At 38.8% G+C, this 22,442-nt stretch overlaps 1 protein-coding gene across 1 annotated transcript; it reads left to right on the forward strand.

The window, feature by feature from the left end:
* Positions 1–267: 267 nt before the first annotated feature.
* anln2 (anillin, actin binding protein 2) lies at positions 268–21,386 on the forward strand. Its single transcript, XM_059335841.1, is given in 24 exon segments — positions 268–420; positions 1,698–1,797; positions 1,910–2,077; positions 3,152–3,247; positions 4,043–4,227; positions 4,827–4,919; positions 5,813–5,887; positions 6,497–6,581; positions 9,879–10,207; positions 10,319–10,413; positions 10,616–10,745; positions 11,656–11,791; positions 12,196–12,372; positions 12,558–12,619; positions 12,621–12,685; positions 12,848–12,896; positions 14,141–14,194; positions 14,659–14,691; positions 14,783–14,804; positions 15,093–15,202; positions 16,565–16,651; positions 17,364–17,471; positions 17,562–17,695; positions 20,124–21,386. Coding segments are annotated over 23 exon segments (2,553 nt in total). The 5' UTR covers positions 268–420; positions 1,698–1,703; the 3' UTR covers positions 20,290–21,386.
* Positions 21,387–22,442: the final 1,056 nt, after the last annotated feature.

The raw sequence follows: 22,442 nt of genomic DNA on the forward strand, positions 1-22,442 counted from the left end.
AATACCACTGGGATGATGTAGTGGAATCTTGTTTTGCGTGTTTACTCACTTCACTACGGTAAAACCATCTCACATTGAGCTTGTATTGAACAGGGACAAACCATAAATTGTATTTAAAGATAAACATCTTTAATAAACAGTCTAAATCACAATACGAACGTCGAATCAGATTAAATTATTCTGCTGAACATGAGCAAATCAAAACCTGTTCCTCTACTAGACCTGCGCACTGTGGGAGTATTTACGGTACTCCAGTTGTATGCTCAGCTAACGTCAGAACAGAAGACCCGCTGAAATTCAAAGTTGGAGGAGGTGCTGAAAGCATAAAACAACAAGAAGGTTGTTTCTTTCTCTCTGTCAGTTGGCAGTTGGTTATACAGACTGTAGTTTGATTTCACAACGTAACAGCGTTGTTTTCAGGTAAGACAACTCACGTTTACGACTTGCTCGGCTGTATACTTTACTCTGCTAACTCTTAGGACGCAAAACCGATTGTTGCTAAAGTTAGCTTGCAGTTTGGAGCTAACGCTAGGCTCACGTGACTCTGGTCAACCTGTAGAGAGAGTTAACTCAGAAGACAGCGTTGCTAATGTATGTTAACAAGATATTGTTTAACTGTTCGCCAAGCTCAATTATAGAACAGTAGCTAATTACATTTAACGAATACAGCTTTGTCGCATTGCAGTGTTACCAATATAAGGCTTTGTAACATTATTTCACGAGCTTAACTTGCAGTTTAATTTTTTTTTAAATCACTTCAGCCGAAACTTACTTACACACCGGGGCGTTGTCACGTTTCCTTTTATCTAAGGGTAATGCTAAAGCGTTTTTTATTACAATATAAGGGTTTCCTCCTTCTGTAAAAACTCCTGGAAACTAGCTTTAGTAACTTTAGCCAAATAATTTAACTCTTTATTTTCTTTATGCCCATCATGTTTTACTTGCATGACATTTACGGTTAAGAAGATCCTTTTTTATCTTGTCTGTATATTCAACTCTAAGGGTGAAATTTGATTAATAGTGATCAGTATGTTTGATAGAGAAGTAGCTGCTAAGTTACATAAACTACCATAGTATTGTATGACTCTTGTTCAGTGGTGGAAAGTAACTAAGTACATTTAGTCAAGTACTGTACTTAAGTACAATTTTGAGGTACTAGTACTTTACTTGAGTATGTCCATTTTATGTAACTTTTATTTTATTGGCTTCATTATATTTTGAGGTAAATATTTTTACTCCACTACATTTAGCTGACAGCTTTAGTTACTTTTCAGGTCGAGATTTAACATAAAAAAACCATGATACATTTAAAGTGATTAGACACTATATTAGGTAGTTAAAATGAGCCCCATTTTTACAAAATTAAAACACTGCTTACATAAATGCATCTCTAGAAATAATCCAACAATACATTTAGCATAAAAAGTCCATTCTGCATAATGAGTACTTTTGCTTTTGATACTTTAAGTACATTACACATGATGCTGATGCTTTTGTACTTTTACTTCAGTGAGTTTTGAATTCAGGACTTTTACTTGTAGTGGAGTCATTTCACAGTGTACTTTTACTTAAGTAAGGGATCTGAATACTTCTTCCACCATTGCTCTTGTTTGTACAAATGTTGTTGTGCTTAAATGTTTCCGTTCAATAATAGCTGGCACCAATACTTATCCAGTCTTGAATGCAACTGTTTGCAGCTCATTATGGAAGCTGACGAGGAAAATGTTGGCAATGTCAACCTGAAAAGACAGAGAACACCTCTGTCGGACTCTGAAGACAATGTCCTATCACCTTCAGGTTTGTTTGTGCCTGTATTAACAATAAAGCAAAGGTTTCTTGGTATACTTTCATCATTTTCAGCCGTATATGTAGATATGTACATTTATGTCTTTTGCTTTTGATGTCTCAGCTGTAAATGATGGCCAGAAGCGGCGACGTCTGGAGGCAGCTGGTCAAGAGAACTGTAGTCCTCAAGCATCCTCTTCTGGTCGCCTTGCTGAGCTAGAGATGAAGCCAGACACCCCGATGGTTCCTTCAGTCCGTTCCCGAGTCCAGCAATTCACTCAGAGACGAGAGGGTAACCCCACTTTTGCTGTTAAAGCAGATATGCTAATATTTTGTTCTGCAAATTTTTATCAATGAGGGTTGACAAAATATTAGAAATGCCTCTTAGACTTGGACTTAGACAGACTTTATTGTCATTCAGTTATACATAAAATATGCACATTGAACTAAATTCAGATGCAGTTGACTCGCAGTGATTGTACCCTGAATTGCTAATCCAAGTACCCCAAAAGGTCAACATCCCTGCCCTCATTACACAGCTGAAATAAAATATTGACGACTATCAGCTGCTCTTCTATTGATAGTCTGTTGCATAGATCACATCCAACCTAACAAAAGCAATAATAGTCATTCAAATATAACTAGGGGGAAACATTTCCACATTAACCTCCACTAGGATGGAGCTATTCTCCTTGGGAAGCGGCACATTACAGATACAATGCAGAACCTCAGATTGGTGTGTAGATCTTAATTTTAGTTTGTAAATTTTGCCATACATTTTTTGAGGACATTGCAGGGTTTATTGTGTGTCTACTCGGAAACAAATGCCACATTAAAAATATGTAATAAATAGGAGTGGAAATTTCAACACCTTTTTTAAAACGATTCAACAAAAGCCTTTTATCAAGGTAGGATTTATTGCAGCACTGTTAAACTGTATTTGTTTTAGCTAGGTGGACCTTGTAAATTTACATGTACATGTGTACAAAGTTGTACATTGATTTTTGATTTTTGTAGTGTATTTTTGGCTGTTTTGACGGTCCTGCTCAAGATGGTGACCTGTCACGGTAGCACAAGGTCAGCAGTAGGGATGGGACAAAATACTGATACAAGAATATATTGCATTGATTTCATTTTTTTTTTTGATTAAACTCATACAGGCGCTCTAAACTGATTCCACTGCCAATTTGACTTATCAGAGTCAATATATTCTTCATATTGTGTGTTTTTGTGGCACTAAACTAAGTTGTACATTGTTTAATCTCAGTGAAAATGCATAATTCCTTATTTTTGCTTTTTCCCCCTTCCTAAGTTACACTGTGATTTTATTGTTGTTAGATCAATACTGAAAGTGTTGTTGTTCTAGGGGGAGCTCCTCTGGCCCAGCGGTGTCTGTCGGACCCCGGGGCTGACAGCCCATCTGCCATCATCTATGAAAAGGGTTTAAGAGAGCATCTCCTTGGTGAGGATGCAAATTAATACACACATTCACAAACCTGTGAGACTAAACTTTATCACAGTTAGACATAATTGGCCAGCATCCCATTAAATAGAATTCAGTAAAATGACATGCACAATGCATTGTCCCATCACATGCAGCCAGCGCTATTGCACTGAAAAAGCCAAAGGACTACATGTTTTTATTATGTTAATGTAGTGAATATAGTTTATATTGTGTGTGTGTATGTGTGTATATATATATATATATATATATATATATATATATATATATATATATACCAGCAGGTAGCAGCCAAAAGCACATGGTTTATTTCCATTCATTCTTTATTGTAAAACATCTTTTATAAATTAGTTGTTCACTTTTAACCCTAAGTCTGCACACAGCCAGCAAGCTCCAATTTTAAAAGTATCTTTTCCCCTGTGATGTATTTATTTTATTGTTTATTTTTGCAGGCACGGTGCACAATTTAAAAAATAATTGCACCAGAGTTAGCTTGTATTACTAATTTATATCTGTTGTTCCTGGGCAGGTAGACATTTTTTGCATGTTATATCAATGCTGCAGCTGGCAAGAGTCAATTGGCAAAGATGGTTGAAAAAATTTGCAAATCTGTAACAAAAAAAAATGAGAGAACCATACTTTTAGCCTGTTGCTTAAGCTTTACATGAAATTTTTTTTTATAATTGTGATATTTTCTCAGGTAAAATAGGATGATGCTACCAGTTTTTAGACATCAATTTGACCAAATTTCTATTTATGCTTTAAAGTGAATCTCTATAAACATTTTTTGTCCAGGCGAAGGAGAATTTCATCAGCTGGTGGAGCGTTTTAAGGTGCCAGCATTCCAGGCTGGCCCCACCCCTACACCGGGCCTCATTAACCCCTCTCCACGGACCCGCTCCAACTTTGTGTCTGCCATTCAGCAGAAACTCAATGACACTCCAGCAGCGAGCTCCAAGCAGGTTTCTCGCATGCGCCAGGTTGGTTCATGGGCTTTTTTTTAACCCAAATGTATTAGCAATACGTAAATTACTTGGATCAACACTATTCCAACACTCAAGTTCTCTTTTCTCTGGTGACATATAGGTGCATCTCAACAAATTAGAATATCATAGAAAGTTTATTTATGTCTGTAATTCAATTCAAAAAGTGGAAATAAGACATTATATAGATCCATTACACACAGAATGAAACATTTAATGTCTTAATGTATTTAATGTCTTCTAATTATAATGGTAATGGCCTACATTTGATGACCTAAAATTCAGTTTCTCAAAAAAAAAAAGTATATTAAAAAAGACCAGTTTTAAAAAGTGTGTTTAATATGGAAATGTTGGCCTCTGAACAGTATGTCCATCTATATGACTCAATACTTGGTTGGAGCTATTTGACTTGAACTACTTCCATCATATTCTAATGTATTGAGATGTACCTGTAAATCATTTACACATAGAAATGATTGAATTAATGGTGTCTAGCTGCAGTAACTTTAATTATATTAATTGTACTGTTTGTACTCAAATTAAGTTATTAAGTCCCCCACTGCTGTAGTTTACTCTGACATGGTTTCAATGCTTAGGAACGGGAACAGGAGTTGAAGAAGTTTCAGTTCCAACCAATCAGTGAGAATGCTTGGCTGAAAAGGAGCAGCTCTGATCCCTCCTTATCTCAGGTGGGTTTGTGATCATGATATTTTGCCTTTCAAACACTCCAGAATGTTTTAGTTGCGTTATGTGCCTACATTAGGGCTGGGCGATATGGACCAAAAGTCATATCCTGATATATTTAGGCTGAATATCGATATACAATGTATATCCCGATATTTTTATCGCAAAGTGAGAGCAAATGTTCAGTCAAAGCCTAATATGACATGTCACAAGTAGTTTTATTGAAAGTGAACATAAATACTGTATAACAACAGGAGTACCATTTTTTTTTTCATATCAAAGCTCCATAAAGTGCACATTTAAATAAAATAAAAATCTTAAATAAAAGTAGCCTATGAAATAAAATGGGCCAATCATTTTCTGAAATAAATATATTTATATGAGAAAAGAATAACGAACATTACAAAAGAACTAAATATGACAAACCCTAGTAAGGGCAGCATTTATACATAAGAAAGAAAAAAAAAATTGAACTACCGGTATATCGATTTATGTGATATGGTCTAATTCCATATCACATTTAAAAATATATCGATATATTTTTTATATATCGATATCTCGCCCAGCCCTATTGTAGCGTATATATGGTTGATTTGACTCATAGAAAACAGAGACAAGAACAAAACTTGCTCATAGTCTGTTTCCAGCATTTTTCCAATGCTGATTGATGACAAATGTCTATATAGTGTTTGAATGCCATACTGTTTCATATTTGAATTGTCATTAAGTGATGCCATATCATGAATATGCCTGTCCCCTTTGGCTGACATGTATTATAATAACAGTAACATACTCCATGGACCAATGACCTATCATAATGTTCTGCTTTTGATGTTTAGTGATCCATTTCCCCAGTTTGAGATTTTATTTACACACCAGTTTATGTAAACATTAGCAGAGATGGACCCCACCTGGCCCCTCATCTCCCTGGCCTCCTAGATCTATAGAGAGAGCCAATTGGCCTCCCTCGGATGTGAGTCTGTGACCAAATAACCCTTTTCTTTCTACTCACTTTTGTGTGTCGACATACAGTTGCAAGAAAAAGTATGTGAACCCTTTGAAATGACCCTGTTTTCTGCATTGTTTTGTCATAAAATGAAATCTGATCAGCATCTAAGTCCCAAAGCAGCATTATAAATATTTCATGGATATATTCAATAAAGACATGAAATATTGTAATTGTTTGTGTGGTATTAGGATAAGCACGTTGTTTTTGGTCTATACTCTGGACAGAAAACTAGGTTATTTAAAAGGGTTCACATACTTTTTCTTGCAACTGTAAGTCAATACTTGGAGCCAACAGAATGGGCAGTATTGATTTGGGAAGTATACACAGTTATGTTGGATAACAGAAGAAAGTAAATTTCAGCATAGAAGTATAATGCATGTATTTTTTAATTATTTTTTTAGAAGTTCACTTCTTAGTGCACCTGTTTCACTCTGGTTTGTTTTTGGAGAAATTGGCACTCTGACAAGATATTATCCTTTCACTTCACACGTCACGAACCTTTAAGGAATGGGTCAGATTTATTAGAGTGGGGTAACGTGAGGTAACATTTGTGTTTCCTGGTGCTTTGAGCAGATCGATGGTGATGCTGAGATGAAAGATGGCAGCTTCACTGAAGCTCCTAAATCAGGTGTGGAGAAACAATCTATGGATGGGACAGGTAAGAATAAATATTGATACTTGGAGGCCATGAATGGACATAATATTGCCACGCAAAATATCACGATACTATGCTGTATCAATTTTTTTCCCCACCTATAATAAATAAATAGTATTTGTCTATCAAATTTCTATATTCAAATGATATCCCAGGGTAGTACCTCTGGTTATCAATTATTTGAGCAAGAAGATTTAAATCAATTTAGACCCGCTGTTGTGCCTTGTGTGTAAATACGCACTGCGTCTCTCTTATCTCTGAAGACACACTTACTGTATCTTTGCCGTTAAATGAGCAGAGTCCGATCTATTAAAAAAGCAGCACAAGCCCAGCACCCACCAAGTGTATATATATCCTTTATTACACCAGGTAAAAGCCTCATTGAGATAAAAAATCTCTTTTACAAGAGAGATCTGGCCAAAAAGCAGCATTAAAAAAAGTACACGTCAGACTGGGAGTTAATAGCAATCCTGTGTTAAAAAAAAAAAAAAAAAAAAAAGTAGGCAAATAGCACTGTGATATAATTGGTGCAATATCTTTTTTGGATTGGACCTTATGAAGAGGCAGATAGCAGTTCAAAGTAATTTGCAATTCCCTCAGTCTTTGCATTCTCTCTAATACCAGTGTTACATTGCCAAAGTGTTATTTTCATTTTCTTGTTGTTTTTTTAATCCTAATACAAGTAATTTAGAGGATTTTAAATAGCTTTCAACACCCTTTATATAAATAGATAGATATGAGATTTCAATATCTGCTCGAATGTATATAAAGTATGAAACTTGGGTAGCCTAGTGTTAAGATGTGAGACAACTTTTTCAACAGGTGAAAGGGCAACCAGAGACTCTGAAGACTCTGTAGAGCCTGAAAACTCTAATAAGGGGCAGATGATATGGAAGGAGCAAAATACTCGTAGAGGGGATGAAGTTGGGGAGGAGAAAGAGCATGAGGCCTCAGCCGCAAATGAAGAAAAGCAGCGAGGAACCCAGCAACCACAGACCCGTACTGTATTAAAGTTGTCCTTTAGCGAGGAGGAGGGTTTCCCCAAAGCGCATTACGTGGAGGACCAGAATGTGTCCGAGTGGCCTACAGGCGAGAAGCAAAGCCTGCTAGAATCAACTCACGTAGAGGAGTCAAACGTGACGGAAACGGTTAGTGTTTCCACGGTGACTGAACAGGGTGCGTCTGCAGTGTTTTCATGCAAAGACATTGAAGGTCCTTCATGCAGCGAAGAGGATATTGAGCCGTCAACAGATGAGGAGTTAAGGTTGTGGCGTTACCCCAAAGACGAGGTTTGCAAGAAGGAAGAGTCCATCCCAGCTGAAGAACAGGAGGATGGTGAACTGAATTCATCCAGTCTGGGAAAAGAGAAAAGACACAGTGTTGCCGATCACAGTGAACCCTCTGACATCCAGGGTGGCCAGTGTTTATTGAATAATGTCCATGCTGAGATTGCTATCTCCTCTGAAATGCAGGATGAGACACCTAGATGTAAGGAGGATGAGTCAGAAAGCAGTTTAAATGACACTGTGAAAGACCAATCAAATATCAACGGAGACAAAGGGAACTTGGAGTCCTGTGAAGGAATCTATAATGGAGCAGTTTCAGAAGATTGTGTTATTTTCACAATAAAACAAGACCAGAAAGACACAGGAGGATGTACTCATGGGGATGACATATGTCAACAATCAAAGGAGATCCAGACAGTCGATGTAAAACAAATAGACGTGGATCTAGATTCAGACAATGGAGATAAACCAACAGAGGCATCTCCTTCCGAAAATGTTGCTCTTGAAAGAAATATTGATGTAGCAGAACCTAAGGTGGAAAGTCAGGCTGAATTATTAGATATTGATGGAAATGATGGAGCTCAGATTTTGACAGAGGTCCAGGTGTCAGATGAGCTTTTGGAGACGGTAGAAGTGGAGCAGGATGCAGTAGATCCAGGGCAGGGAGTTGTTGATGGAATTACTGAAGAAACTAACAAGGCAAAGGGAGGAGAATGCTCAAAGAAAGTCACCTTTATCCTGGAGCCCGAGCTAATCAATGACTCAACCCTGTCCGAGGCCAATACCTCCACGGAGTCCAGGGAAGGTGCAAGTATGTCAGGTGAGAACGCTAAGAAGGTCTAGGTGCAAGCTCCTCAGTGCACGTTTGGACAGGTGGAGCACACGGGTGAAAAGTTTGTTGGTAGGATGGAAATCACTGACCACTGGTGGACTGCGTATCTTGGGCTTTTATAAGAGAAGTGTGTTTTTTAAATCAAGGGGTGATTAAAGGTTTGAACATGCTTCTCCACACCACACACAAGCAAACGTACAGATGTTCGGAGAAGTTTGTATAGGCGCGTTTCCATTAGGTACTTTTCCCTCAAGTGAGCTGCTATGGGTGTGGTTTGGAAGAGAGGATCCGCCCAACTTCACCGGTTAGCGGCTCAGAAAGCACCTGCCTTGGGTAGGTACTTTCTGAGCCGCTACTAACTAGTCGACGCTGATTGGATACCGTTGAGCCGGCAACTTCGCGCATACATAATTCATTTGCAGACTGGTGCAAACTGGACACTGAGGGGTTAACATCTCCTGCTCTGACTGCAGCTGGGAGAGACCGCTGCAGGAGGACTGGGCCACTTGTGAGTGCTTTGGGACGACACCTGGTACTCCTTAAGAAGAGTAGGAACAAGTTTCCAATAACACCAGAAAGTCATAGATTTGTCGCTAGTGGCTTTTTTTGAAAGGGAGTCACTAGAGGGGTCTGAATAGTCGCTATAGTGACAGTCGCCAAGTAGGTAACACTGCTTGCAGCGTCGATCTGTTGTCACATTCAAACTCGTTGGCTAGCCGCTACAAAAGTACCTGTATGGGAACAGAGGCAGAGGGGAACTAACCAGTGGCTGTAGCCAAAACACTCACTCTTTCGGAAAAAGTACTCAGTGGAAACACGTCTTTTGGCTGTTTGTGTTTTTACTTCAAATTAAACAAACATTTCTGTTCATCTTTGCAAATCTATAATGTTTCAGCATACATGTTTTGGGATTTATCTTGACACAAGCATTATGTAGAGAGACCAATAAGGGGCGACAAGCCAACAGTTAAGTATTGCACTTGAGAGAATAAATAGGCCACACCCATAGCGGCTCACTAGATGGAAAGGTACTTAATGTGGCTTGGAATGAACCTGAAACAAGATGGATGAGGCCCAAGTGTTGGGTTTTCCTCATTGTGACACTTACTTGACTGTTGAAACGTTCGTCTTTATTTGTTTCAGAAAGTGCCTTGATCTCTTTGTGAATGTTTCTTCTCACAGATACTGAAGTGAGCTCTCACGATGAGACCAACACTGCTGAAATAATAGACCAGATGTTCGAGGAGGTACTGGAATACGCTGGAAGGATTCAGGATGGAGTGGATGATGAAGAGGACCACGACAGTGGCATTGGCGTTTGCTCTGGAGACAAAGATAAGCTGGACACTGAGTCGGAGAAGGAGAAAAGTGAAGAAGAGGGGGAGTCCAAAGAAGAGGAGTGCAATGAGAGCAAGAAGCTTGATAGCAGCAGAGATGAGCTGCTGAGTTTTCCTCCGAGTGGTATCCTCTCTCCTCTCAGCAAGTCTGTGGAGGCTGTGGTCACTCCCCTGGTAAGTTAAATTCATCACCTTGGGCTATTGATATGTGACTTCATCAGGAGAGCTTTTTTGGGTAAATTCACAAACCAGAGAAAATATTTAAGGTCCATATTCCACCAACAGCGACTCGCAGCGAGCCAGGAGTCCAATCCTCCCTCTCTGCTCTTGACTCCAGAGGAGATTACCACCCCTATCGCTGAATCTGCTCCTCTATACAGGTAATAACAGCACAGCCATTCGTACAGATTGTGTTTGGAATAAACCCAGATTGAATTCTGTGTCCTTAACACTGTTTTGGCACAATTATGAAAATAAAAGGCCAATGTTGTAAGGCTTGGACGATATGTTTTTTCAGGATACCTGGGAGACAACTCGATATATGTAATTTTATTTTGTTCGTTTTTTTTCTGGGATTTTCAGTATTGATGCTTACCGCACACAAAGACAGAGTAAGCAGCCCACCATTCAGAGTGTCACTCCTGGGGTTCAGAGAAAAGCTCCAGAGAAGTCCCAACCTCAACCCTCTGTCAACACCAAGGAGAAAATCATGGTGTGTAGCTCTGTTTTCTACCAGACTAACCATTTAACTGTTGATTGAATTCTAGTGGATATATAATTCTCATTATTAATATGCATACTTTTTTACTTGGGGGTTTTTAAGAGAACATGTTAACATACTTTAATGCTCAAACACAATTTTCTTATGCTGTCTGTTAGGATGTCCTGATTTCAACCATTACTATTGGGCCCTGGAAGCTTAAATAGAGAAACTGTCACTTCATATCATTGGGGATACAACACACAGTAAAATCTGGTCTGCACTTGCAAAAGGCTTAAAGAATAACAAAACCCTACAAAAAAACTACACAGGTTTTCTACAGCCATTCACCTATACAATTACATTGCTCTCAGAAATATACTGAGACAAATGTTTAACTGAAAATAAAAGTCAATGAGCAGTCATGTTTGTGTAGTCAAGAAAAGGTTGCCATATCCGTTTATACCTCATGGCTTTCCCCTGAAATCTCATATCAACTTTTTCCCATAAAGAACTAGAAAACTCTATGAACCAATATCCTAAGCAGGGAGGTATTTATTTGTTCCAGACCTCAAGAATGATTTTCTTTGGGATTACCATCCTACACTGCATCCATAAAGTTTTCCAAAGACTTAGAGTTCCCAGCTTTTGTGACCAATCTAGAATGGCCATTTCTGGTTCAAGGTGGAACACTAAGTGGAGCTAATTCCGCCTGGCTTGTTAAATCTCATGTTTTCTTATCTATGCAGGCCATAAAAATGTCTTGGTTGTCTTGCTTCATAGTTTGTGGGTTGGGAGCCACTCAAGATACCCAAATATATACATGCAAATTATGAAAAAAGTGTTGTTTTTTTATAATATGTCCCCTGTAACTCCAGTACAGTTGAGTAACCCATTTTATTTTATTTTCCTGTTTGTCCAGGCTCTTAATGAAGAAGCGGGGAAGCTGCAGACTGTGATCAACCAGACCCTGCAGGCTCTGAGCTGCTGTACTGATGAGGAGCATGGACGAGGTTCCCTGGAGGAGGCTGAAGCTGAAAAACTCCTGTTGGTCTCCTGTATGTACACAACCATATTTTTCCTTCAGTGGTCCCATCTTCATGTACACATGCATGGGAAGCTTCCTTTTACATTTAGTCGATAAAATAACATTAACAGAATAACAATGTATTTATAAAAAAAGACGCATACACAAGTTTGTCCTTTTTGTCCATCTGTCTGTGTGTCTCTCTCTCTTTCTCTGTCTGTCTGTCTCTCTCTCTGTCTGTCTCTCTGTCCATCTGTCTGTGTGTGTCTCTCTCTCTGTCTGTGTGTGTGTGTCTGTCTGTCTCTCTGTCTGTCTGTCCCTCTCTGTCTGTCTGTCTCTCTGTCTATCTCTCTGTCTTTGTCTGTCTGTCTGTCTGTCTGCCTCTCTTTCTGTTCGTCTCTCTCACTATTCTTGTGATTTACCTCTCTATTTCAGGCGAGAAACGTTCTGCCCTGCTGGCAGAGGTGGCCAGACTGAGGGAGGAGAGGAACTTGGAGTCAGGAGAGGACAGGGATTGTGTTTCCCAGCAGGCCTGTAGAGGCACTGTGAGCATCACAAACATCCAGCTGCCTCTCAAGGTGGAGTTTGTCTGCTCCTCACACAACCGCACAGGTAGCAATTCAACAGTTTAAAAAAATATTGGTTTAATTTGTTATTCCTTCATATTTTACTGTGATTTTATTATGATGCATTTGAATGATTTCAATTTAAAGTATAGATAAAAATAGAGGTTTAATTAACATAAAGATAGTAGTTGACATCCATCTGGAAACGAGAACAAGTTATTTATGTAACAGGTCGGCCAAGTCACTACTTTTTCATCCTGATCCGCTATGGGCCCTGCAACATCGTCGCCACCCCCGCTGGCCACTGCTGCTGATGCTCAGAATGGAGACACCATCTCCTTCCCTACTTCTGTCACTCTGTAAGCCCATTTATGGTTACTTCATCTGATAAATCCTGTGGACTTCTCCTAATGCAAATTTGCCGCATATACATCTTACTTACTTTCTTTTCCTGAACTTACAGCATCCGGTTTTTCACAAACGCATAAAACCATTTGCTTTAACACTGTTTTGTCTCTCAGGAAGGATATCCGTGCATCCTTCGAGATTGACGTGGAGGTCTACAGCCTGGTGAGACAAAACATTTGACAATCTTTACATATGGCAGTCTTTACATATTCATTAGAATATTAATTTAAATAAAATAGCAAAGGGGTTTGGATGACAGGTTGCAGTACAAGTTTTTTCCTTCACATGCAGTGGCTGTTCAGGGTGTGACTGTTCTGTGCTCACAGTAATGCTGCTTGGAAGATTTTCAACGGCCATCCCTGCTTGTAGCACATGCCAGTTCAGAGCGGGTGGATCGCTTGGCCCATGGGAGTGCTTCCTGCTGCATTCCAGAAATGTTCTGTACCAAATTTGGTGTTGATTGCTCAAAATTTCTATGTTTAGTAGCAGGAAAAAGAAAAGTTTGGATGCAATTCAAAATGTTGGTAATTTGATCTGAAAACCAATGGGCATGGTCATACAGATGGATTAGTCTGGACCCACATCATGGGAGACTATGTATGGTTCAAAAGTTTAATTCCACAACTTAAAGTTCATTGTTAGGGCGATTTCACAACCCAAACTTTAGTCTGATTTCATCAAACTCTGTAGGCTACCACTGAGCTAAAGCTAATTTGTCATTGACAAATGATCCATATATTGCTCAAAATAGCAGGTAGTGGTAAATGATGGATCAACTTATTGTTGACCACCTGGATCCTCAACAGCGGCTCGTTCTGAGCGTTTCTCTCCAAATCAGTTTGGTCAGAACAGCAGAGCAGATTACGGCTGGTATAAGTAAAGGAACTCTGTTTGGGCTTGGTTCCACATTGCTTTATTTCCGTGTGTACATTTTTCACCACCTTCGTATGAGCCCTTATTCAAATATTTTTTTTCTATTTGGTCTGCTTACATTTCTGCACTGTGAAAGCAAACCAGACAAAACAAACCAAATGTATCGATTTCATGCTGATTCGGACGAACCAAACTGACTTGGGTTGTGAAAGCTCCCTTAAAGATCCACCCTCTGCACCACATTTGACACTGCACCCCAGCAATGCACCCACCAATTGTGAAGTCGATTAAATGATTGGCTCTTGAGATATGCAGAGGAAATAACCTCTAATGTTAGCTGGCATGTTGATGAGCTGTGTTCTTCGACCCAGATGTTTGTTTTCTTGGTTGCTAATAGAGGTAGTGGAGGATCGTTGGTTTATTTGGTGGGTGATGTAGCATGCATGGCTTGGTGGACTGTTAGCTGCGTTTCACCGCACATTGGGAACTGATGTATTTGTGTGTTTTTAACGTGCTTGTTTTTTGCCATCTAGTCCCACACTTCTGGTAATAGCTCCACCATGGACCGGAGCACCAACAAGTCACGGGTAAGTCGGTGAGCCAAATAATCAGGGTGTAACAATACATCTAATCTGGGTCGATATAGCGATTCAGGGATCTAATATAATCGATGCAAAGTGAATATCAATGCATATCATCTTTTAAACTGCTTTATTTTGAAATTCACACTTAATCTGTTCTTTGCTTGGAAGAGCTCAGTAATAAAATTGTCAAATCATATTTTAGTTGCTTTTTGTGAGTTGATAAGATTGTGACTGATTGTGTTAAGGGGCATTTGATTTAGCTCCAAACCAATCACAGGGCCTCAAATCAAATACAAATTGTATCGTTGCAGGGTTTGTGATTTCAGTAAATTCTGTATTGTTGTCCAAAGGATCAATATAATATTGTATCGTGATGAAACTTGTGATTAACATCCCAAAAAATAATGAGCCAGATGTGCATTTATCATTGACAGTCTAATATATTTATTTTGTCTTTACAAATTCAGGTTACCCCAAGAAAGCTTCTGAACACTATCACAGTGAGTATCCGATTTTTTTTCATTCCCAAATATTATAGTACATGTTGTGGCTTTTACATCTCACCCAAACCTTTTCTTGTATTTTCAACAGAGATCCAGCAACAGTCTCTCATGTAAGTTGAGTTTTATTTTGGTTAGTATTTGTTGAAGTACAAGGAGGCTACTTCCACCCCCATTTTACCTAACTCAGCATCGACTCTCGACTGGTAGATTGTAAATGTCCCCCCCCCCCCCCCCCAAAAAAAAAACTTTTTGTGTACAAAGATATAAAATATAAATTGGATATCAAGGCAGTTCTATTTAACCCAAAGACATTAACTGGTTAAAAGGGCTATGCTTATTGCTGACTGAACATTTCATGTTTCTTAAGTGTTTTTGATATGTGCTTCTTTGTCCTTCAGCTGCTGCTCCATCTGCTCTTAACACTCGTCGCTCCAGCAACTTTTGTCTGGTGGGCTCCCATAAGATCACTCTGGCCTCACTGGGACACAGCAAGTTCCCTCTGGATAAGGTAATTGTTTGTCATGATATTGTTGAGTAGGGGGTCTTCATATCGTATCGTTCACGATAAAACCTGTATATTTTTTCATATGATAAAAGAAATGCAAATTGCGATATTGGCAACATTCTTGCTTCTTGACGCAGTGGTGTAAGGATTTCCCATTAGTTACCTCGACTGTGGCTGTCACAGACACATGCATTTTTTTTTTTTTAAATAAGAGCATAGTGTATTAACAGAATCCTCCACAGAATTTACAAGAAGACTGTCAAAATAAGATGCCTTAAATAATACCTACAAGAACCTTTATTCTCCTTTAGATTATCTGGGGGCATGCCCCTGGACCCCCTTAGCCAGCTATTTTTCTACACTAGCTTGCTACTCCATGTCCTAATGGAAAGCATGTTGACAGCAATTTAAAAAACACAGTGGGATATCAGTAAAGATTCTATATCACGATATTTCCCGACTGAAAAATGTTATGTGAGTTGTTTGCTCACATTTAGCTCTCAAAGTGCACAAGATTGATGCTTTTACTTAAAAATGTACAAAATTTTCTCCCAGAGAATATTTACGGAGCCCACTAGATGGCTCTCTTTGTTCAACAAAAGGCTGAAAACACACTCAATTACCATTGGCCAAGACAGCCATCTAGTGGGGGTCCCTTCACTACCTAGCCCTCTTTGAGAGTTTGGCAAGTAAATAAAAGACATCTCATGAAAGCAGTTTGGTGGATTATTTTTTTTCAGTACTGTTTGTGGTAAATGTTAAATCATGTGAAACATCCACTGTCACCACTTCTTTTAGTAGCACAGGCACCACTATACACCTCTTTGGTGCTTCTACTATTCCTTTAGTTTAAGTTTTGGATATGAGTGGGCTCACTGGTGATGTAACGTGTCTGCCCCCTCCCTTTTTCTGCTCCCCCCCCACCCCCCTCTGTCTTGCTCTTCCACTCAGATGAAACTTGAAGGCAAAATCAGAAGGCTGTTGGGAGATGAATTTCAGGAAAAGGTTTCACTCTTTTCACAACACTGCTCACCCTTCACCTCTCTCTGCTTCCCTCTGCTGAAACTAACCAAATATTTGAATCAATCATACAAACTAACAGCTGCTTTGTTCTTGATAGTATTTGTTTGTGGTGCATGAATATCCTTTCATGGGGTCAATCTCTAAAAGTGCTGCAAGAAACATTTATAACTGGTAGAATTATCCTAGATGTGTATTCATAGTGAAGTGTATTCTAACATTTCCCTGCTACATTCTTGCGTAATTTGATTTGATTTTTGTGTCTGTGTGTGTTGATTCATGCTACAATTCTTCCACTATACCAGTTTAATAGTGTTTCCCTTCTGCTTCTTCCCTGGACTGCAGGTGCCTTTTCTCTCACCTCTGGAGGGCAACATTTACCTGCGTCTGGAAAGTGAAAGTCACTCTGATGTACACCACCAAGGCTTCCTGGTCAGAATGTGATGTTGCTTATTTTACACAACCCTTTGGCTGCATTGTAAACATGTCTATCTTAATATTTCATTTGTATAGCTCAATAAAAGGGCCCCTTTGTGTAGTGGAGGGCCTGGGTTGTAGAAGGAGCAGCTTCGTCCTGTCAAACTTTAGATTCAATGACTTTTTAAGGCTTTTTTAATTGATCGGTATTGGCTAATAAGCTATATTGACTCAGATCACGTCCTTTTTTTGTCTGCTAACATACTGATGTTTTTATGAAAAGCTATCATGCACAACAATGTATGAGAGTAGCCGTCATCAACTCTCCAACTTCCTGATGTCTCTCCTCTACTCCGCTGAGGTCTGTGTGTAAAAGGACAAGTGCTGAGCCCCACCCGCATCAGACACCTGTCACACACATTGCTGTCATCTATGGTGCATGGTGTTTCAGTGCGGGCGCGGACCCAGTCCCTGCTCGGAAAGAGCAAAGGCTGTGGACAGCCCCGCGGGCAAAATGCCAATAAGAGTCAATGGCAATTATTATCGAAGAAAAATAACTCACAGCAGGTCACATTTCCACTGTATGGCCCCAGTCTTTGCTAAACTCTGCATACAACAGTTATAACAGATATTTTCCTTAAATGTTAAAAATCTGTTTTAAACTACATTTTCACTGCTTTTTGTTTCATTAAATGTACTCTTTCTCTTTTTCTGGATGTGTTCCCAGACAATGTTTGAGTTGAGCAGTGGATACGGGGTGTGGCAGCGCCGATATTTTGTTTTGGCTGGATGCAACATGTACTACTGGAACTACCCCAACGACAGAGAAACTAAGGTATGGACAGACCAACAGACAAACTTGCAGACTTAAGTCACCAAGTTACTTATAATAGCTTAAATTCTGTTTTGTGTTTTAACCTACCAGGAAGCAGAGGGCAGCATTTCTCTGTCCAGCTCCCCCGGCCAGTGTGTCAGGCCTGTAAAGAGGGACTCGTGTGCTCGACCTTTCACCTTTGAGCTAGCGAGCAACCTCCCACAGCAGCAGGACACATTGACCAAGTAAGACTGAATAAAGATTAAACGTCCTGAAAAGTGATTGGTGTTAATACAAAAACTTTCCTACAAGTGAGAGCTTAAAAACAGATTGGAAGATTTGTTTTTCTTGTGTTTTCTGTGTTCATGGACTTGAATCATTCTACCTTTTTCATATGTGAATCCTAGAATCCCTGTCTGTTCAGGCACTATTTTTTGGCTAATATAGAAAAAGACTCTCCATTTATCATGAAAACATATTTAACCCTTGTGTAGTCTTACAATTCTGCATATTAGCCTTGTCCTAAGGGTCAAAAATGACCCCCTGTTATTAAATCTTTAAAATAAAGCAGGTTTTTATTGAATTACAACCCTCAAATTATTTTTTTTATAAAGAAACATCCTCTCATGCATCAATAACTTTGTGAATATCAGAGTTTTCTGTCTTACCAGTTCAGAAAAACTCAAGAGACACAATGACAAACTTGAACTTCTTTGGCGTTATAGTTATATCGTCTTATAAACGGTAAAATAAGAAAATTTGCATACAAAATACTCATCTTCTCCCATTTTATCACAAGTTGTAAAAACAACAGTCAGTAAGATAAAAAAAACTTTCAACCAATTTCCAACTTGAAAAAATATATTCTAGGTTGTTTTTTTTCCCTGCTGTTTAACATCATGTTGGGTCAATTTTGGCCCTTAAGACAACGCAAGGTTTGGATGTAATAGTCACTTTGTTTACAGTAAGTAGAAGGCATGTTGCTTTTCTTGCTGCAGCCAAGAAGTGATGCAACAGAGGGTGTTTTTACTTTTGACAGTTGCTGGGGAAACGCCTTCTGTGACATCAGTGATTTGGTTGTGTCTAGAAATACATATTGAAACTGTATAATAACTATAAAAAGACTTCCTCAGCCTCTACACTCTACTTTAAAGCACATTTCATACTGTTTGCGACTTAGGGCTGTCAACGAATATTCAAAATTCAAATATAAATGGATATTCGATTGTGAAAATTAAGATTCGACTGTGAGGAAAAAACACATCAGCGACTGCTTTGCGAGTGGGAGTACTGCATGACGCGTCAGGGACAGGTCACAGGAGTTGCACTTGCACAGCGTCACTCGCTGCTGAAAGTGAGACGCAACCAGGGTTGTCGGACCCACTACAGCTCTGGCTGACGTGCCCCGTAAACTCACAACAGACACTCCCCACAGAGACCCGTTCTTATCGGACTGGCCAGCAGCCGAGAGATTTCTTAGGTTAGGCTACGTTAAAAGTCAATAATCAGTAAGGGTGACTATATGCAGGGTTCGTACGGGTGCTTGAAGTCCTTGAAAGGTTTAAAACATGCTTGGATTTTGGATAAAGTGCTTGTAAATGCTTGAAATTCTTACTGTATTTCTCTTGCAATCTGACTATATCCATCTATAGACTATAGATAATCACATGTTCAATGTAAAAAAATAATGAGTAGCCTATCTGAAATGAAGACCGTTCCTAAAAGTGTAATACCATCGCTGTTGGTATGGTTCAGTGAAATCTCCCCCTTACCCACTGTAATTTCCCAGCTTGGGATAAATAAAGTCTATCTATCTATCTAGAATGTAAGTACTCATCTAAAACATGCAATTTACAACAGGTGTAAGATACTGGAATAGCTTGAAAATTGTCCTTGAAAAATGCTTTAATTTGACCACTGCTAAAGTGTACGAACCCTGTATATGGCGCTTTATATCCATCACAATCAGGAAGTCCTAAGCCTACAAAATAAAGTTCGAGAAATGTCTGCATAGAGCACAGCTGCTCACAGGTGTGCAGATGACAGATGTGTAGCTTACAGTTACACAGTGTCCTGGACATATCCTGTGTTCTGTGATTTTCCTCTTTTCATTTCTAACCGGCCTGTTTCAGTTTTTGCCCCTACACGCCCGGTATCTCCTCTCTTTCTCTCACTCCTTTGCATGCGCATTCCTGATTCACATATATCATTAAAATAACTGACGGTATGAAAACATTACAAGTGAGAAAAAAACAGATGAGCGAAAAACATGAAATGAAAACATTGTAATAATTGCGCTGACCACAGCTGGACACAGTGGTCTAGAACTGCCGTTTATATGCAGCGGTCAATAACAAAGTTATTTAAAAAAAGACCCAAACGTCTGTGAGACGTCCTCCTGTTATTGACATAATGCGCATGCTCATATATTCAAATGGTTCGAACGTGTCATATGTGTTTTTTTTTAATAGCAAATATTCAAATGTAATTTTGGAGCAATTTTGATAGCCTTAGTGCCACTAGAAGTGATCTTAATTTGGTGGAAGAAATAGGTAAGGCACTAGTTGTTTTGTCCATGATTTTACAGTAAGTTTACCACAGTAGGACAATTACTCAATAGCACCTATAGCAGTCTGGCTTCATCCAATGCTGATGGATGTTGTTCTTTTTCAGGTGTTGGTTTTCAGCTGACACCAAACAGGAGAGGTTGGACTGGATGGAAAAACTCAATCAAATTCTGTTGGACTTTCACACATGGAACCGAACATCAGCGAGCCAAACTGAGAATCGGCAATCCAACGTGTCCAGCAGCGGGAGCCTGAGGGAGAGCATACTGTAACTATATGACAGAGCTAACACACATAATACCCACATGGGCTTTTTTTATAGTCTCTGCTCTCAGGCATTAATGAATACACGGTGGAAGCAGCTTTAACTAGGCTTTAGATTCTTTATCTCCGAGCTGCAAGAGCTGAGCTTCACAGTTGTAATGAAACTCGCAAATCACAAACAAGACAAAATGATATATATCTCATATTGATGTGCATTGTTTTGCATATTTGACCTGCGTTTTGTTTATTTCTTTTAATCTGAATCCAATCACAACCGTTGGTTGACTTTTATTTGCCGATACAGTTTCCATTTGAATTTTTTTTTTTTTAGTTCTTTGTCAGGATTTTGTGGGGGAAAGTTTTATTTTGACTTTTTTTGTTCTGTGGCAATCAGCTGCTGTAGCCTTAGTTGGCAATATCATGTGGTCACGTTCAGTAGCATAGGGGAAACTTCTCGTAGCTGATATATTTTTGAGATCATTTACACACGTATTGAGATTCATATTGTATTTTTGCATTGGTTAAACTGGAAGGATAAGCAAATGTATTTAGTCACACTACTGAAAATTGAAGGAGGGGGAGATATTTTACTCAACCTAACTAATCTAGAATGAGAATATATATGAAATGGCAGGAAACACTACAAATTATTAAAAGATGGGAGTAAAGCTTGCTGGCTCACTGCCCAGTCGATTCTTTCAAGTGGAAGCAGACTTTTTGTTCCACTGAACCAAAATATGTTTGGCTTTTTGTTTATATAATGTGTGAAGAATATCAGTTTAATGTGAAGTGCCCTGGGGTTTTTACTTTCTCCCCAGTGGCCTGCAGTGTTCACTTATATTCCTAAGTATATGATTTATGCTATTGCACATGAATAAACTCATATATTTACAGATTTAAACCAATATTATGTATGATTAAGTGGACTGTTGAGGTGTTATGATGCTGCTTCAATGAATGTGGTCTGTTCTGTTTGTTCTTTTCCATGTTTTTCCACCTATCCGTCTGTGGCTTTGTGATGAATGTTGTCATGTTAACTCTCATTCTGTGTGCTTAATTGAAGACCAATAAAATAAATGGATGGCTACAATGGCTACAAAAAAAACAGTTTATGGACTCCTGGTTATGGGTTTCACATGCAAGTTCTGGTAAAAAAAAAAAAAAAGTCCATTGTTTTCTTCAATTTCTTGTTCATTTTAATGCCTGGTACAACTAAAGGTACATTTGTTTGGACAAATATAATGATAACAACAAAAAATAGCTCATAAGAGTTTAATTTAAAAGCTGATATCTAGCCATTTCCATGGTTTTCTTGATAATAACCAAAATCCTTATCAAGCTGTTGATAGAAACTCGTTATCTTAATGTTCTTGATTAAGCTAAATCTTGACAAACACGTTCCTGCTAACGTAATCTACTTGACGCACAACGTTCAGATGAGACTAGGAGGAAAAGATGATGTTAAAGTGTTCAAATTAATGTTGAAATTGAAACCTTCCTCACACATTTCACCTGTAGTTGTTCATGTATCAGTCGTGCTTTTAAACTTGAAGCCGAGTGGACTTGGACTCAGACTGGCTGTGTGATTGGAAAAAGTTCCTCTGGTCTGCTTCTCGATTTTTGTCTAATAACCAAAATAATTTATCAAGAAAACCATGGCAAATAGCTAGATATCAGCTCTAAAACGCTTATGAGCTATTTTTGTTGTTATCATTATATTTGTCCAAACAAATGTACTTTTAGTTGTACCAGGCATTAAAATGAACAAGAAATTGAAGAAAAATTGTCAAATAATTTTTTCCATGACTATATTTCTAATTTATAATGAAACAACATAAGATGATATCCCTTCTATATCTCTATTATAAAAATGTAATTTCAAGCAGATGTCACAGACAAATAGTTTTCAATACTTCCCATCCCTTTATGCCTACTCACTACACTCTTATGCCTGTGTGTATATAATGAATGTAAAAGCGTGCTGTTAGAGCCATAGATCTGCTATACATACATACAGAGCCTGGGAGAGTCTGGCAGGAAGGCAGCTCAGGTCAGGAATGTCCTACAGGAAGTGGTCTAGAATTAGTCTTCCTGTTCTTCCCATAGCTCCTTTGGGTGGAGGCACTGCTGGGTGTTATGGAGCTCAAGGTGATGACAACAA

This window comes from Centropristis striata, chromosome 6, assembly GCF_030273125.1.
Source record: "Centropristis striata isolate RG_2023a ecotype Rhode Island chromosome 6, C.striata_1.0, whole genome shotgun sequence".
Lineage (NCBI taxonomy): Eukaryota > Metazoa > Chordata > Actinopteri > Perciformes > Serranidae > Centropristis > Centropristis striata.